Source organism: Corvus hawaiiensis, chromosome 8 (assembly GCF_020740725.1).
Source record: "Corvus hawaiiensis isolate bCorHaw1 chromosome 8, bCorHaw1.pri.cur, whole genome shotgun sequence".
Classification (NCBI taxonomy): Eukaryota; Metazoa; Chordata; class Aves; order Passeriformes; family Corvidae; genus Corvus; species Corvus hawaiiensis.
In genome coordinates this window covers 2,725,004-2,743,915 of record NC_063220.1, presented here as the reverse complement: position 1 = coordinate 2,743,915, position 18,912 = coordinate 2,725,004, and the positions used below count along the sequence as shown (strand labels likewise).

At 43.1% G+C, this 18,912-nt stretch overlaps 1 protein-coding gene across 2 annotated transcripts in view; it reads left to right on the top strand.

Annotated features, from left to right (window-relative positions):
* Positions 1-18,912, top strand: part of DOCK1 (dedicator of cytokinesis 1) — a 265,620-nt gene that overhangs the window by 145,313 nt on the left and 101,395 nt on the right. For both annotated transcript variants that reach the window (XM_048312102.1, XM_048312101.1), the window contains exons 28-29: positions 1,985-2,086; positions 8,081-8,175. In XM_048312102.1, the coding sequence (XP_048168059.1) occupies positions 1,985-2,086; positions 8,081-8,175 (197 nt within the window). The remainder of the gene's footprint in view (positions 1-1,984; positions 2,087-8,080; positions 8,176-18,912) is intronic.

Genomic DNA, 18,912 nt, shown 5'->3' with positions numbered 1-18,912 from the left:
TGTCCCTGCCCATGGTGGGGGTGGCACTGGGTGGGCTTTGTTGTTTGTTCCAACCTAAACACTTCTGGGGTTCTATGAATTTTTTTTACATCAGTTTGCCTTGAGAAGTTTCTCAGGGATGAAATTCATCTTTTAACTCTTGCAGCCCTGTGCATTAACTTAAATTACTCCCCAAAAAAGCAGAGTAACACAAAAACATGACCAAAGCTCTCAGCCAGTTTTAGAACTGAGTTTGTTGGAAGCAGAGCTTCTGGTCACCTGGAAAGGGCTGGATTTGCCAGCGTGGGGTTGATGTGAAGCAAAGTAAAACTGGATTGATGTCTTTGCCAGGCAATGGACTTTGAGGATATTTAAGTGTCTCTGAAAAGATACCATGGGCAAAACAAGGCTTGTCCCAGCTCTCCTGAGCATTCCTGAGCCATCCACAGAGCTGGGATGGACTGAGCTCCATCTGCAGCCTAATCTGAGGCAGCCGATTTAAAAATGTATAATTCTGCCTGGTGCTGGCACATCACTGTGACTGATGACATCTTTAGGGGAAAGAGGAGGCAGTGGGGGCTCTGGAATGTTTTCTTGTAGGCATGAGCCCAGTGTTTGTTGTGGCAGGAGCTCGTTAGGCGCTGTTTTGACAATTAAAGTTTGGATTTTTGAGATGGTCCCGTCTTACTTCCTTTTCATAGTAGCAAACATTGTCTTTGTAGCGCCCCAGCTTCTGTCCTTGTCAGGGGTTGTTAGGAAGTTCTTTTGATGTCCCAGAATAGCAGCTTGGGTGGCCTTTTCCTTCCATATTCATGGCGTTTGCAGATGCCACAGAGCTCCCATCAGGTTCCTCGGCATCCTCTGGAAAATCCAATATTCCCACGTGCACAAAATCAGCCCGTCAGGAGTTTAGATCTCAGCTCCATTGCAGGAGAAAAGCAAATTCCAGGAGTGCTTATCAGGTGGAAATTGGGGATTAGCCTGTAAATAAGAGGGCTCAGAGCACATGCAGGTGACCCGGCGTCAGTTTGGGTTTAATCTCAATTACTTGGGCTGCTGTGGAATTAAAGATTTTAAATTGAAATTAATGCTGATCTGAAAGGTAACAATAAAGGCTCTGTGCCTTTATGCAGAGAAAATTCCTGAGTGTTCTCCTGGGCTGTGGCATGGACTAACCTTGAAAACAGCACAGAAAGGGGAATTTGCAATTTCATCAAACCATAGAAAGAATCACTTCTTTTCTAAGTCATTCTGCTGGGGTTTTTTTCCAATTTTTAATGTTTTTCCTCCTGCTTTAAAGACCAGAAAAGATGTGGATGTCATTAATAGACTTTTAACACATAGTCAGAGAGGGAGGATGGACAAGGAGCTCCCATTTATGGGATTTTACTACCTCTAGGAGCATGGGAATGGGTTGGAATTGTTGCTACAACACTTTCACACACCAGAAGGAAAAACTAAACTTTCTTTATGTCACTTTTTACTCTTCATGTGGCTGGAGAGAGATCTGGGTGGTTCTGCTTTTCTTGTTTTATGGAATTTACTGGGTTTTGGTGGTGTTTTTTTAAGCATCACTGTATCTGAAAATACCATGCAGTGAAATTAAAACTTGGGGTTTAGCTGGGATGCTCCATATGATGATTTTGAAGGGATTTCTTCCTTGAGCAGAATGTTGACTTTCCAAATGCAAATACTGATATTGTGTGATATTTTTAGGAGTGCTGTTTATTACCTTGCAAAGCCTTGAATGTCTGAGCAATCTTTCGATGGAGAACATGCTGCAAAAGCTTCAGTGATAAACCCATGAAATCGGAAATGGAAACTTTCTGAGATGGTTTTCTTTTGTTGTTTTCTTGACAGAGTTTTGCATATCCATTAATGAATTTTAATGACAGGATTAGCTCCCCTGCAATCCGTGGTGCTCTCTAGCAATATTGTGTTTTGATAGGCAGTATTATGCTGCATTATCCTAAAGAATGGATTCTTTTCCTTTGCTTTTTGCCAGGGTAGCTTCGTGGCCTGCATGACAGCCATCCTGAGGCAAATGGAGGATTATCACTATGCCCATTTAATCAAGACTTTTGGGAAGATGAGGTCGGATGTTGTGGTGAGTTTAATTTGGTTAATCTCTTTGTAAGGTAGCTCAGCTTGTGTTCGGGGTTTTTTTTTCCTGTTAGTGGTCATTCAGTGCACTTGTGAGATGTGAAAAAAATGTGCTTGGCATTCCAGATTTAATATAAAATAATTATTTAAGCACTGTGACACACACAGGAGTACAGCTGGAGCTGTTCAGTGTTTTAAAACAAGAGCCAGTGGATTGAAGGCAATTAAAGAAAGCAGTAAAATAGTGATGAGATATTACTAAAATGTGGTAGGGAAAGAAGAAAAAAAATATTAAAAAAGCTTTCTTAGGAAAGGAACTTTCAGTGTTAAATCTTCCAGATGTCCTGATTTCCTTTCTTGAAGTAGCTTTTACTTAGAGATCTGCTCACTTTCCCTTTTATGCAGAACACTTTAACCTTAAAGATGCCCTTCGTTGTTAAATAAGCAATAATAATTGAAATTTGTCTTCCCAGAGTCGTTGGGTAGCCTGGCTAAGGCAACAACCCGAGTTCATTACAGCATAATAGAAGGGAGTTTATGGCTGAGGAGATAACTTTGTAATAACCTGAAACTACCACTGCCATATGGCCAGGCAGGGCTGGGAGGGGACACCCAGCTCCCTGGCTGAGCTCCAGCAATCAGTGACGACCCAGAGCCTGCTCAGCTCTGCCACATCCCCTCTGCCACCCTGGGAATGCTCCAGGCAGCTTCTACCTGGATTTTAATCCTTCTGCAGCTTCTCTTCTCCCTTCCAGACCTCCCAGAACAGCTCCAGGCTCGTTCTTTTGTGTAACTTTCATGTTTGGACTTTGCAGTTTGTCTTGAATTTGTATTATTCTTCTTTCTGCCTGTGTTAGGCAAGGTCAGAGCTCTTTACCTGGTTCCAGTTTTCGGGTGCTGGAGCCCCTTTTTGCACCTGCTCTGGCATCTCTAAAGCTCAGAGCTGCTGTTAAGAGGGAGAAGGCAAAGTCCAGCTGCAAATTGCTGCAGATGGGATCACTGCATTGAAAGGGCTGCTTCCCACTGAGCCTCCTTTGGGATCCTGGAGCATTTCCATGGATGGGCACTGAGAGCAGAACATTCCCAAACCAAATGCAGATAATGGGCTGAAGAGAATGGTTATAGCAGAGAGAAGAGACATACTGAGGTTTATAAAGCCAAATCTTTCTCTAATTTTAAAGCAGTTCAAACCATTTAGCTCTGGAAAAGGAATTCCAATGGAGAAAGGGAAAAGCAGCTTGCTCTGAAAAGGTGTTGGGGTTTATCCCATCACTTCCACAGCCCTCCCTGCACTGGGATGGGGAAGGGAATCAGGGAAAGGTCAAACCTGCGGGTTGAGATGAGAACGGTTTCATAATGGAAATAAAGTTTAAAAAAAATGAAAAAAATTATTATCATTTTCATTATAGAATAATAGAAGAGGTTATGACAAAATATCTAATTTCTGAAATGAAAATAATAGAAAATATATTCCTCTATATAATAATAAAGACACAACAAAATCATAATGATAATGATGATTATAATAATAATAATAATAATGATGATAATAATGGCAATTAAAAGATAAAGATAAAGGGAGGAATAAAGCCCCAGACAGAGCAGTGATGCCCAAACAGTTGCTCAGCACCTGTCCCCCAGCCCAGATCAGTGCTCCCAGCCAGTTCCCCCAGTTTATAAACTGGCCCTGGCATTCCAAGGTGTGGAATGTCCCTTTGGCCACTTCAGGTCACCTGTCCTGGCCATGCTCCTCCCAAATTCTTGTGCAGCTCCTCGCTGGCGGAGTGAAAAGTCCTTGACTCAGGGTAAGCTCTGCTCAGCAAAACCCAGAATATCAGCGTGCTCTCAACATTAATTTCATCCCATATCCAAACCACAGCTACCAGGAAGAAAATTAACTCTATCCAGCCAAAGTCAGGACAACATGGGATAAAAAAAGGCAGAGAGAAAAGTACTGCTCAGGAAAGCTGGGCATTTTCTAGTGAAACTCCTTTCAAGTCTCACTTTTGTGGTCTAAGTTGTGAGAAAGGTGCTTGTGTAGGTCAGAGCTGCCTTGGTGAGAGCAAGGGCGTGGTCCTGGAGCTGAAATTTGGCAAGGGCTAGGTTTATAATTGCTGCTCTTCAGGGTGTCATTGATGTGCTTGCAGTTCTCTGGGATCCATGAGGAATCACTTCTTTCTTTGGTCTGGACTCTGGATATTCATTTTTATCTGCATGTTCTGGGCTTGTCTAGCTGCAGTTGCTCTGGACTCTTAAAATCACATTTTCCATCAGAACAGGAACTGTTTCACTGCTTGTTTTCCACTCTTCTGCTCACCTGTCAATCGTTTGGGTTTGATATTTGAATCCAGACTTGGGCAGTTGCTGTAATACTTTTTATATCTTTAATGAAAATGTGTCTTTTAAATGTTTTAATGTTGTTCTGTAAATGATAATGTGTGTTAATGGAAACTGAAGTACATAATAAGCTGGTAAAACATTAAATGGAGAATATGTTTGTGGTAGAAAATGCTTCCTTAAACTGATTTTAAATAGTATTAATTAAGGTGTGGAGGTTTAATGGCAGAGCATTGTTAATCCTGTAAGTGAAGGAAACTACAGGGAGTAAATCAAATTTTCTTCCTTTTTTTTTTCATGTTTTTTTCACTCTTTTAATCCAACAATTTTTTGAGCCACTGCCATTTGACTCACCCAGTAGAACTGAAATTCAGGAGTCTTTGCATTTAAAGCCAGACCTGGAGGTGAAAACTGCACCTCCTATTGCAGAGGATTCCATTTAATCACAAAGCAGTGATTTAGAACTGAGACTAAATTCAGCCAGGCAGAAATGAAAAGCTTTTTCTTAAAAAAAAAAAAGGCAAGAGAAGGGGAAAACTTAAGCTGTGGTTGCTTCTTCACCACTGGAGACCCTTAAATCTTCCTTCAGCCTCTGCTCTTGCTCAAGCAGGAGTTGGAAGCTCTGTGCTGGAAGTGCTGGAGGAAGCTTTATGGTCTGTGTTATGTAGGTGGCAGGTTGAGATTATTATAGTGGTCATATTTGGCCTCAAAAGTGTGCAAGAAGATGAAGTGGAGTGCAATAAAAGCAGTCTTCTACCTCTCTGCGGAACAGAGAGCTTAGATTTATTAAGGAATGTCTGTTCAAAGAGGGATTTCTTGCATTGAGATCCCTTCCAGCCCAAACTCTGCTGTGATTCTGTAAAATCAAAATCTGTGATTCTGCTGTCATCCTGAGGTGAAACATTATCTGAGATCACTGAGGTTATTTCTGGGACTAACTGATTCCTCTCCCCTTTTTCCTTGGTAGAAAATACTTTTATTTGAGACGTGTGTGGTTTAGTTGACAAAAAATGCCTGTTAATGTTCTGCCATGTGTAGAATCTCAGGCTGAGCTCAGGCTGTTTGCTTTCCATCAGTGGATGGGAATGTTTTAGGGGTCTTACCTGCTGTAAATTCTATTTCCTATTAAACAGGATTTGTAGTTGGAGAGAGAGCAGGAGTTGTAACCCTTCCTCCTTTAGTACAGGTTTTATTTTCAGAAAAATTGGTGCTGCTTCCAGTTATACTGAAAATACCCAGTTTTTTCTTGTCCTGGTGGCTTCCCTCTCTTCCCAGCCCCTCAAAAACCCTGAGTTTTCCTCATAAAAGGAGGTTAATTCATCCAAACCATTTGCTTTTCTATGAGAAGCATAAAACGGAAAATAGAGCAATATTATGAATACATAAACCCCAGGTGAGCATCAGGAGCTTTTTATTTGATCAATAATTAGCTGAGTTGTTACAGAGCATTATTTAAAGTACCTAGGTGAGCGTGGGGTTATTAAAATGGAACTGTCAGGGGATGGAAATGTAGAGCTGAATCAGCAAAGTGGGTCAGAGCCCCCAGGGTCAGGAAGGAACCAAATCATCAACAGTGGAATTCTTTCAGCAAAACACAGGAAAAATGAGCAGGGAAATGTGCAGTTTGAACTCTGCAATGAAGGCAGATCTTCCTGAGCTAAAGAAGCGGCTCTGGGATGAGTTGGGCTTTGCACAGTGGTGACATCTGGAGCAGGAGCAGTTCCAGACTTGCTCTCCACCCTGTTAATGCCCAAAGCATCAGGATCTGGTTCACTGGGCACGGTGCTGTTTGGTCAGAGGTTGGATTTGGTGATCCTGGGGGTCTTTTCCCACTTTAATGATTCTGGGATTCTGTGATCTTTATTGATGTTGTGTTGTCAAACAACAGAGGGGTTATTTCACCAGGGGTATTCTGCACATGGTGGAGCCCAGCATCCTGGAAGTTCACAGAATCCCAGAATAGCTGGGGTTGGGTTGGAAGGGACCTCTGGAAATCGCCCAGTCCAACCACTGCCAGGGCAGGGTCCAGGTAGGTTTGGAATGACTCCAGAGAGGGGGAAATTCCACGTTGCTTTGTGAAATAGAAACATGGAGAGAGAATGTTTACAAGGGCTGGAGGGACAGGACCCAGGGAATGGCTTCCCAGTGCCAGAGGGCAGGGCTGGATGGGAGATTGGGAAGGAATTGTTCCCTGGGAGGGTGGGCAGGCCCTGGCACAGGGTGCCCAGAGCAGCTGGGGCTGCCCCTGGATCCCTGGCAGTGCCCAAGGCCAGGCTGGACATTGGGGCTGGGAGCAGCCTGGGACAGTGGGAGGTGTCCCTGCCCATGGCAGGGGTGGAATGGGATGGGATTTAAGGTCCTTTCCAACCCAAACCATTCTGGGATTCTGTGATTCTTATCTCAATGCCATATCCTCAGGACCTCTGCAGCTCCCTGCATCCACTGACTGGGAATTTCTGAGCCGGGAAAACATTTTAACAGAGCAGTGGATTAAAAGATAAATCTGCCAAAGATCCTGGCTCTCATACCTGAAGAAAGACTGATGAGAGCAGGAGCTTCAGATTCATTTCTCACTGAAAAGGTTACACAGAAAGCAGTCTTAGTTAAAAGTCCAGTCGATGGAACATATTGGGGATTTCTTTTTTGTAGGCATTTGACATTTTAAAGATAGACCAGATAAATACCATTACTGAGAAACTGTATCAAAGGGAAGATATTCTAACCTTGGAATAAAAGTTCATTTTTATCTCTGTGTGAAGTGGATCAAGGACTTTCTGCATGAAGTTCTCTTTTCCCCTTTATCTTTCTTGCAGCATTTGATGTTACTGAAATTGTTAGATAGCAGTTACAGATTCCCAGATTGTAGGAGATGATTTACATTGTAAAGTACACGAAGTTTCTGGTCCAAAGAATTGTTTGCTTATAGCTGTGTGGAAATAAATTGGTTTATGCTGTTAAATTAACTTGTTCTTGGGCAGGTTTTCACTTGCAGGAACAATTCCTGCTGCTCCCTTTGGGAGGCTCTCACCCTGTTTTGGGATGTCCAAGCCGTTGTTGTCCTTTACCCCAGGTGCAGGTGATGAATCTCACTTTGAACTGGAACATGTTTTTATTTTAATACATAAGTAATCTCAATTTCAGGACAGTACTCATGAAGGGAATATTCATCACCTGACTCCAGGAGGTATTTTTAGTGCAATCATAAGAGTTAAATAAATATTTAGCTTTCTTTTTTTCCTCTTTCCGTGTATCAGTGTGCTTTTATCAACTTCCCAAGAGTGTGTCACGACAGGTGTGTCACAATACATGAAAAAACTGGGAGATCTTGTCCATAGCATGGAAAATAATGATTGTTTTTCCAGCAGAAACTCCTTTTGGATAACTGGTGAACCAGTGCTTGGCCTTGAGTAATCCCATGGGTTGCTTAACTGTGGGATTACTGTTGTTATAATTTCTGCAATGGAATTATTGTAGGATTTATGGGCATCATGGATAAATGTGCTTTGGTAGGATTTGGGTGTGTTTTTTATGAAAAATGCCTTTTTTAGGAAGCAGAGCACAAAGCCCCCTTTGGCATCCAGTCCATCCATACCTGCCACCATCCCGTGGAGTTTTTCGGTCTGCGGGAGCGGCCTTCTCCAAACACTGTCTCTTCTTTTAGGACTTCCTGATGGAAACATTCATCATGTTCAAGAACCTCATCGGGAAGAACGTCTATCCCTTCGACTGGGTGATCATGAACATGATGCAGAACAAGTGAGTACAGAGGGAAAAGCTCCGGAGCTTTCCCGAGCCGGCGCCTTCGGCTTTGCTCTGGAACAACAGGGTTGCTTGGAAACAGCAACCACGAGGCTGCAGCCAGCCTGCCCTGGCTTTGCCTCCCTCTCTCATGCACAGAATTATTTCAAAATTGGCTCTGGAGGAGTGTTTTAGTGGCCTGGCTTAGGGCTCTTGGAGTCCACCAAACATTAAAGGGTGGCATCAGTCTGAGAACCCGGATTTTGCAGCCAGCTGCAGGTGCAGTAAAATTCTATGCATATCTTATAATAAGTCAGTTTATTCTTTGGAGGATGAATTGCATGTTTTGCATATGACCTCAAATTAGGGGTTATTGTATGGAGTCGTATGTCCAGGAATTATTTCAGTGGTGTTACAAGAAAGAATTAAAAAGGCTTTTAAATCCGAATTCCATCACCCCAGTAATGTAGAGAGAGGCTGAAAATGTTTCTAATGCTCATTTTTTTTTCCTTAATAATTGCAGTTCTGTCATTATTTAGCATTCCTTTGTGCAGTGTTTTATGCTGGTGACATTTTATTAAGTGTGTCAAATGCTTTTATGTGTACTGAGATGAAAGTATAAGGGAAAAACATTATATTTACCAGTTGCCTGGAGAAATCTCTTCTGCATTTACTGGAAGCTACCACGGCTATAAAGTTGTCAGCGTTTCCTTATATAAAATCCTGAACCACAGCTCCTGCACTCCTTATAAAAATGCACCATAACTTTAATCTGGGCTTCTGAAGTCTCCTTAACTCCCTAATAAAATCCATTCTGAATAAATAGGAGTCAGGAGATTGAGCCATCTTTGGGTTCTTCCTGCTGGTTTGGAATGCTTGGGAAGCACCTTGGGGACGTGTTTAAAATGAGGAGCTCTTTGAGAGCTGATGAGGAACATCTGAAGCCCCTTGGATTGATTTCTTTTTTTATTAATTTTGAAAGTGGTTTTGCCTCAGTAATTCCAAGTGTCTTGGGAGTTATGTTGGAGGCATCAGGAAACCCTCCCAGTGTGTGATACCTGTGAACAGGAGAACTCTGGGGTTCCTGGGTTTTGGGAAGGATTGAAATAGGATTGGGAAGGTTTGTGTTTGGACATTCTTAATGCCTTAACTGGCATTAATAAGTGGACACAGGGCAATTACAGTGTGGTCAGTACTGCAGTGAGTGTTGCTTGTATCAGCCCAGCACAGGAGGGACACTGAGCTCATGGACAGGATCCAGAGGAGGGCACGGAGCTGCTCCGAGGGCTGGAGCCCCTCTGGAGCCAGGCTGGGAGAGCTGAGAGTGCTCACCTGGGGAAGAGAAGGCTCCAGGGAGAGCTCAGAGCCCCTTGCAGGGCCTAAAGGGGCTCCAGGAGAGCTGGAGAGGGACTGGGGACAAGGGATGGAGGGACAGGACACAGGGGATGGCTTCCCAGTGCCAGAGGGCAGGGATAGATGGGATATTGGGAAGGAATTCTTCCCCCTGAGGGTGGGGAGGAGCTGGGATGGAATTCCCAGAGCAGCCGGGGCTGCCCCTGGATCCCTGGCAGTGCCCAAGGCCAGGCTGGACCTTGGGGCTTGGAGCAGCCTGGCACAGTGGGAGGTGTCCCTGCCCATGGTGGGGGTGGCACTGGATGGGATTTAAGGGCCCTTCTCACCCAAACCAGTCTGGAATTGTGTTACCTTCATTGTCCATTGACCTCTCAGTGTTCACTTGGGCAGGGATTTCACCTTGGTTTTTCTTTGGCACTGTGAAATTCTGGCCGTACAAATGAAAGAAGAGAGGTACAAAATCAGCCTTTCCCTGCCCATGGTTTTTTTCCTTAAAGCACAAAGGGATCCTTATCCCAGGCAGGTCCTCACGGAAAATTTGGAGCAATACAAAGCAGGATGGTTCACAGTTAGGACAGAGGCTTGGAATTTTTATCCTTAAAAATAATCTTGTCTTTGTCCCAAGCTGGACACAAAGTCCTGAGGAGGCAGAAATGGGATGTGTTGATGATCTTTGATTCTTCCTGACTCACCTCAGTGCCTGAATATCTGAGTAGTATTTAAAGTTAAAAACATTTTCCAGTCTTTTTGGTGTTGATGAGTATCTTCAGATGTCCTGAGGGGGGTTGTTCATCCCTCGTTCCCATTGCACCAGCTCCTTTGGAAATGCTTCTCCATTGATTTCCGTGCTTTTCATTTTTCCTGTTGGAGTTAACGTGGTTTCCAAAACCAGTGAGCTGCAGTGTAAAACACCTTGTTTTGTCCATCTGCTCCATTTATTTCCACCCTTACAAAGTTTTATTGAAGAAAAACAGATGAAATTTAAGAACAAATTTTGCCTTTTAAGGCTGTGACATCCCCTCCATAGGAATAACTCCGAACGTGCAATTTGGTGTCATTTTTGAAAGCACCTCCTTGGGCAGTTTCTGTGCTATGAACCAAATCAAGGGAATTAAATTTTAACTGTATCCACAATTTCATATATTTCCTGCATGGATTATATCTGGTAGTGTGAAACAATGGGAGAAAGAATTAAAATAGCTGGAAAACAGAGCTCTAATTCCCCTTTTAGACCAGTGCTTTAGTTTTCTCTTAAAGCTCCTCTCCACTCAGTGGTTTGCTTCCAGATGAAAATACTCTGGATTAAGCAGTGGATTCAAATGTTCTGGATGAGATCAAGTTGTAGCCATGGGGGAAGAGGGAAATGGAGAAATGCATGTGAATGACTGGATTACAGGGAATATTAGCAAATACAAGTTTAGTTCAAATTTAGTATTATATTTTTTTGACCTTCACTAGTGGGATAAATATATAGAAAGATATATATTATTTCTTACATATATTATAGATATAAAAAATCTGCACACTCAGTAATAGTGACAGAAATGACTCCCAGTGCTTTGCCTGCCTGTTTTTGGTCCAGTGCATGAAAACATCAGGGTCCTCTCTCTTTTCTGCCTCCCAGTATTGCTGTGCCAGGCTCAGGATCACATCCCAGGCTCAGGATCACATCCCATGCCTTTGTTCCAACACCATGGGGAGTCACGCTGTGCTCCCACCTTTCATGCTGAAATGAACACCAAAAAATCTTCATATCTAACAAGATAATTCTTCCTTTTTTGTAGAATGCTTTATTTACTCACTTGTCTAGTTCAGTAAAATTCTCATTTTAGGAAAGCAATTTGTTGGTTCAGACTCCAAGGTTTTGGTGTCACCGATTTGATGGAATTGCCACCAACGTGTTGAAGGTGACATTGGTTTGCAGGTGGCTGACCAGCATTTTGGAGTTAAAAGAATTCATTTTGGGGGTAAAAGCAGAGAATATTTGAATTGATGCAGTGGCTTTTCCTTTCACTTCCAAATTTTGGTCCAGATCAGCTCCTGGATTACTGTAAACAACAATATCCAAGGAAAGGAGATGGAAAAAAACCACTGAGGGATGACAGAGATGGATAAGAGACCATTAAATGTAGTTTTGAAACAGCTCCTTGGAAGGAGGAGTTGGAAATGTCTTACAGTTCCTTTTAGGATACTTGTCCACCTTTAAGTTGCAGCTGCTGTAGAGTTTGTCTGTGCCCACATTTTCAGGGAGAGTTCTTCCTATTACAGCCATAATATCTGTATTTAATAATTTTAAGCAATCAGGGAGTTTCCTGTGTTTCAGGATAGGGCTGGGAAGTGCTTTGGAGGCAGATTCTTCATTCCAGGCACCTCCTGCAGGAAAACACACGCGAGGAATTGGAACTGTAGAGGTAGTTACAAAAAAAGGCAGGGATTTTGTCTTGTTTACATTTCCCCCATCAAAACCATGTTTCGAAATGATTCTGAAATGTTTTAGAAATTGTTTTTAACTTTTGTCAGAGGCTGACAAGCTAAACTTAGGTTCCTCCTAAACACATAACTCAGAACATGAAAGCAATTCCTCGCTACGGTTCCGTAAATGCAAATAATTTAGTCTTTGGTCTTACTTTTGGCATTTGAGACAATCAAGTTCCTTTGGTAAGACCTTATGATATATTAATTTGTAGCTGCTACTTTCATCTGCAGCTGTGCCACTGGAAGCTGAGTTGCCTATGAAAAAGGAATTTGATGTTTGCTGTTCTATTTTTTGTTTCTAATGTCCATATTTACATAAAATACCTGTTTGTTTTGCCTTTTGAAGTCGGAGGAAAAGGGATGAGATGCTCTCGGTGAAAATGAGGTTTCTCATCTCTATTTTTTTTTTCCCAGAGGAAATAGAGCTGGCCTGGGGAGGGAATCTGGTGGGTGTTACCTATTGTGTCAGGGAGGGTTAGGTTGGGTTTCAGGAGAAGGTTCTTCCCAGAGGATGGCTGGGCACTGGAAAAGCTCCACAGGGAATGGTCAAGGCCCCAAACTCTGCTCAGCACAACAGAAATATTCCTGTATTATGCCCCCTGTTCCCAGCACAAATCCAAACCACCACCCCACATCTTCCATGAACAAAATGCCCTCAACCCCACCCAAACCCAGCCCACCAGCCCAGGATCTCAATGAATTTTCTGTGTGAAAGCCAAAAAAAGCCTCGCAAAGAGGAGGACAAAGGACGGGGGAGACACGCCGGATAAACACATCCTGGAATGTTTATTTTTGGAGCTTCCAGGGAAATGTAGGCAGTTCTGCTGCATGGTTGTCATAGCAGTACCTGTCAGATCCACGCTGTGCTCTCAGAATTACCTCCAGTGATGTTTGTGACCGTCCACCAGGAGTGGGCAAACCCTGGCGTGCGTCAGGAACCGGAGCAACTTTTGCGTAACTCGGAACCTTCAAAAGCAGCCCAGGGTTCAGCTGCCTCTGAGTTTATCCTTCCTGACAAGTCACCCAAAGCCAAACTGAAACTGGGGTTTAGCTTATGGAAATTTGTCTTAATTGCAATATTCTGCTGGGTTTGAGGCAGGCTTATGGAAACAAAAGCAGGATGGTTTTAATAAATGTCTGAAAATAGGCTCTTTGCACTTACATAATTGACCAGTCAAGTCGCATCCATCAGATGAGTGCAAGTGCAAAAGCTCTTATTTAAAATCCATCCCGAGCTCCTGCTGGATGAGGTGTAGTTTTCATAACAGGCAAAAAGAGGCCAGAAGGATGGCAAAGATTCTGGATTGGAAACGATGGGAAAAGCAGAGACACCCCACAGTTTCACAGCCTATCAGGTGTTATTAAATCTATGGGATTGGGGTGGAGGGAGCAGAAGAAGCATTAAAATCGTGATTTCATTTCCTAAACCCCTTCATGGGTTCAAGCCTGTGTTAATTCCATGCTCAAAGACATTATTCATGGCCTTAAGTTGCTCCAGGGGAGGTTTAGATTGGAGATTAGGGAAAGTTTTTTCATGGAAAGGGTTTTCATGCACTGGATCAGGATGCCCAGGGCGGTGGTGGAGTCCCCATCCCTGGAAGTGTCCCAAAAACATGTGGAACAAGGTGGGCTGAGGGTTGGACTCAATGACCTGAAGGGTTTTTTCCAACCTTAACCGCTCAATTTTATGCTTAGTGGCTGTTACTTGAAAATCTGAATTTATAACTGGGGCCCTGATCACTAAAATATTCCCTGAAGATACGTTTTAGTGGAATATGTTAACTGGTTTACATTCCCAAATTGGAACTGGGATGAAAGAGGTGTTTGCAATGCAATTATGTTTTAGGAGGCCAAGGGATGCATTGTTTCAAGAAGAGTCTGAACAGTACAAAAAGCTTGGATTAGAAGGAATTGCTGCTACTTTTCCTGACTATTAATGCATTTCCTATAGGACTCTGTGCTTATTTAAAAAGTTTAAGAGTCCAGACATGCAGCTTGAACAATCAAATAATTTAATTCAGGGCTGGAATGCAGTAAGACTTCAAATGGGAGCAATTTTGTTTTTCTTTAGTGCTGAATATTTCTCTGTATAGAAAAGCCTCCCACTATTTCCCATGTATGGACTGAGGATAACAATTTTCAAAGCTCATAACTTCCTTAGGAGCCAGTTCTCAGAATTAACTCATGTACCCCAAAGTTTGCTCTTCATCTGGGAGTAAAAGACACGAATGCACATTGGTAAATCACCTAAAATTTCTGTGCATGCAGGAACTTTTTTTGCTGTCCATAAAAAACCCCGTTGCATAATGCACTGACCTTTTCAGGAAAGACCTTGCAGGATTTTTGGTTTAGCGTTGTACCTGTCAAATTAACTGCACCTGGGAGGAAAATGAATCTACTTGACTATGTTTGAAATAACAGGATATTTTCTTATTCAAAGAGCTGAGATTCCTTGAAGGAATATTCTCCAGCAGGTGCTCTTTTCCCTTGATGGTTTCCACCCCATAGCAGGTGGTTTTCTCCCAGCCTTTGGAGTTAGAAATGTCCCTGGAATTGGTGGAATATTGATCGTGGTGTGGTTGTGAGAACTGATGAACACTTGGGGCAGCCCGCTGGATTTAATGATCTGGTTTGCTCCTTAATTTCTGTAATCTCTGATCACTTAGGATGGAGAAGTCATGGAAGGGAGGGCAGGGTTAGATGGGATTTTGGGAAGGAATTGTTCCCTGGGAGGGTGGTGAGGGGCTGGGATGGAATTCCCAGAGAAGTTGTGGCTGCTCCATCCCTGGCAGTGCCCAAGGCCAGGCTGGACAGGGCTTGGAGCACCCTGGGGTGGTGGAAGGCTCCCTGTCCATGGCAGGGGTGGGAATGGGATGGGCTTTAAGGTCTTTCCAACCCAAACCAGTCTGGGATTCTGAGAAGCACCCAGTGAAGCTGCCAATGTTGGGATGTGGGTGTGAGATGTCCCAGCCCTCCCAAATCCATCAGCTCCTTCTCTGAGCACTCTTTCCATCTATTTGGGTCATGATTAATGTCCCCTGGGGTCTAAAGGTGGAGTAATGATTTCCAGTTTGTTGATCATAATTGTATCATCTTAATTACGGTTTTCATGTGTTTGGAGCCGTGTTGGGTTTTTGGGAAGATTTCCTGCAGTGGGGTGAGCTTGGGCTGGTGACCACATCCAGCATCTTCTGTGATGCTGCTTGTTCTGGGTTTTATTGTGCTTCCCTTGACAAAGATATTTTCCTGTCCCTGAATGTGGATGGGATTTGGTGTCCTCCCAGGAATGGAGATCTCAGAGCCATGGCAGCTCTATAAAACCAGGAAAAGGCTGTTGCAGGTCCTTTTCATCCTAAAGCACAACTTGCTTTTAATTTTGCTTCCAAAATTTCCCTGTGGAGCATTAGCTCCACCTTCATTGCTCACTACCAACCCCATGACACTTCAACCTTTGATTTGCCAACAAGAAAATTCCAGTGACTTGGAAGCAAAGATATGTGTGCTAGGGAACAGCTCTTTCTGCACTAGGAAGAAACACAGAGGGATGAAATGATCCCAACTGCTGGTGTTCTTGAGTTCAAGGGGGAAAAGGGTTTTTTAGAGATTTTTTTTTTTATCTTCTGTTAAAAGGCCTTGCTATTTTTGGCACCTTGCAGAGTTTTAGGTAGCGAGGCAGTGCTGAGGTTTAGACCTGGGGAATTCCTGGCTGTGGACTGGTTGTCCTCCTTGGAGTGGGAGCAAATTGAATCCCTTCAAAACCTGCTGAATGCTCTGTGTGTCTTATAAAGCTTGGGAACTTCAAGGAATCTGTGGGATTATCATAGGATTGTTAAGGGTGGGGAAGAGCTCTGAGATCACTGGGATCACTGCTCAACCCAGCAGCACCACCTCATCCTCAGTGGCCACATCCACACATTTTTTGAACACTTCCAGGGCTTGGGACTCCACCACTGCCCTGGGCAGCTGTGCCAGGACTGGACAACCCTTTCCATGAAGAGATTTTTTCCTAATATCCAACCTAAACCTCCCCTGGTGCAACTTGAGGCCGTTTCCTCTCATCCTGTCACTGTTACTTAGAACAGTCCTCAGCCCAGGGGCCATCCCATGGTACTGCTGGGGGTTTTCCCTGGAGGATGTTTCATGGGGAATCACCGGCAGGAGTAGCTACTCCCCCCAAACACCACTTTGCCCTGCTGGTTGTCTGCCCTGGTGTATTTTACCTGCTCTAAAGTCACGAGCGTTTTACAGGCACCTCCCAGTGTGTCATTTCCCAGAGTGGCTCAGAAATGGGATACTTGAAGGAGAAGTAGGGCACAGAAGCTGCACACAGCTGAGTGAAAGAGGCAGCTTGGCTCAACTGCTGCACTAAGGAACAGCAAGAGAATGTTGAAAATGGCTTTTCATTCCTCACTTTCTGGAGCCATCACCCACAGGATGCTGTGGATGTCTGGTTTCCTTTGTTTTTTTAACGAGATCCTTGGAAATCCAACTCATTTTTTTGGCTACTTGCCCTCTTTTTTCCCAACTTGCATCTTTAGAGTGTTGAGAACTGCTGGGTTTAACACATTGTTCTGAAAGAAAGCTCTGAGAGGTTATTACCCTGTGTGTCATGGTAATTCTGTGCTAAGAGCTAATTGAGACCTGAAGAAGCCTTGCCAAATTAATTTCAAATGGAACACAATGATTCCAGTATTATTTTCCCTTCTGGAATCTAAACCTGGGTTGATATTAAGGTACTTTGGGATGACTGTACTCATAAGCATTTTACCAGCCAATATATTTATCAGTTTGGATTTTATGATATTTTTTTATCAAATTAAGCAAGAAGAATTCAATATATTGTGCACTAAATGGTGGATATTGATGTTGTTACATGTTTTTGGTTTTTGTTTTGTGCTCTCATTGCTTCAGGGGTAGCAGGAACCCTTGGCAGATTACATTTCCTCAGACAGATCCTTTAGCGTAAGCCTTCCTTTAATTTAAAGTTTTCTTACAATTTTCTAATTAGAACTGACAAACCCCTTAACTGTCAATTTAAATTTTACATTTTATTTAGTGATTCTCATGTTCTTTTCTCCATTGCTGCCTGAACCCACTCCAAAGGCCCTGGTGTGCAGATACTCAAGGTTTAGCTCTCTCTAAGATGAGCTCACGAACATTTGAATCCACATTATTGTACCAGTGTGGGTGGTTGGGATGAAGCTGTAGCTCAGTATTTGCTTTCTCATTTCATGGAGCTTTGGGGACTTTTCCAGCTTTATTCTGCTTTTCCTGGCTCCTCACAGTCAGTTTGGTGCCTGCAGCACCACATTTCGTGGGACCACCCGGAGGAGTTTTGCTCCTTAGGTTCACACAGGAAAAATGATCCCTTGGAAATGTGACCAAAACCAAGACTGAGAAAATGATGATGGTGCCCTTTGGTGGTGGGAATCCAAAGACCATGGAGCATCCTGGTGGCACCTGGGGATATGGGTCAGTGGTGGCTTGGGAATGCTGGCTTGGACTCGATGATCTTAGGGGGCTTTTCCAACTTCAGTGATCCCATGATTCTGTGGTAGGAGGGAAAAACGTTCTACCTTAGCGCCCAAACCTACCCAGATGTGGTATTCCAGTTATTAATTGGAATTAAGGTGCCCTGACTGCTCAATTTGTGCACATTTAACCCCCTCCCATAAAGGCTGTTGACGTCACAGCCCCAAATACAAAACTCTTGGGTTTTTTTAGCACAGGATGTAAGGCATGAGCACGATGTGGGAACACTCGGTGCCTATAAAAGCAGCGCCGTGAAGGAGGTAATTAAATAAAGCTGAAGGTGTTAAATCCCAAAGCGGGGCTCCATTTTCACCAAGTCAAAGCTAACACCACGTGATGTTTATTTTTAACAGGGAAGGTGTAGCAACTTTCACTTAACAATCGTTATTTTTCCACATCAGCATCATTTCAGTCACTACCACTGCACATTTTAAAATACCCAGGGAGTGAAATACGGGCTGCTTTTTCACACTTGGGGTCTATTCATCCTTTCCAGTATTGTAAAAAACCCCAATATTTCAGTGTTGAGAAGTAACAAAAAACAGTTGGTTGGATATTATAAATGCATTTTCAGGCTTAAATGTTTTTTTTTGGCTGTTAGTCTGGAATTCAGATTTCTGTAGTGAGCTTTGCACTGAAATTCTGTGTGTTTGACCATCAATGAGTGACTTCAGGATTTTCAGCACTTAGAGCAGCTTGACAGAACAGAGATATTGTACGTATTATAAAACAGTACTTTGCTCTTAATGTATTATTTTGTTAATGATTCACAAGAATAGTGACCAGCACAGTTATTAATTTAATACAATTCGGGTAAAATGTGCCTAAAGCCCTGTTTGCTTTTACCTTGCCAACACATTCCTTGTCTGAATTTTCATCTTTTCCAACGACCGACAATGGTGCAGCATTTTGGCTTCTCAGAGCAGCAGCCTCGATGCTTAAAAAGCCAGCGAGGCCTTTTCTGGGGTTATTAAATTTCAGGATCAGAAATATTTCATGAACATACTGTAGAAAACAAGCTTTTCCAGTTGGAGTGTGAGAAAACACAGCCACTGTAGGAAGAACTGGAGGTTTTTTTAAAAAGAAGGAAATTATTCCTGCTCTGATGTAACAGATGAGTGATTGTAGGGCAGGAAGAGTTTAAAGCATATTTTGAGAGAAAAGAGGTGCCAGATCATTGGCTATCACCAGTTTGAAGGTTTATATCACTGAATATGAGCACTGAAAAGGCATCTTCTGTCTCTCTCAGTGCATTGCAGGCAGAGCTTGAGCTCAGCCTTTCTTGATGGATGTTTCTCCTTTTTCCTTTTCCATCAGAAGTGTTACAGGAAAGCAGGCCTTTGCAGGTAGTAAACCAGGTATTTCCAGATCTGGGGATGAACAGGCTGAACTGAG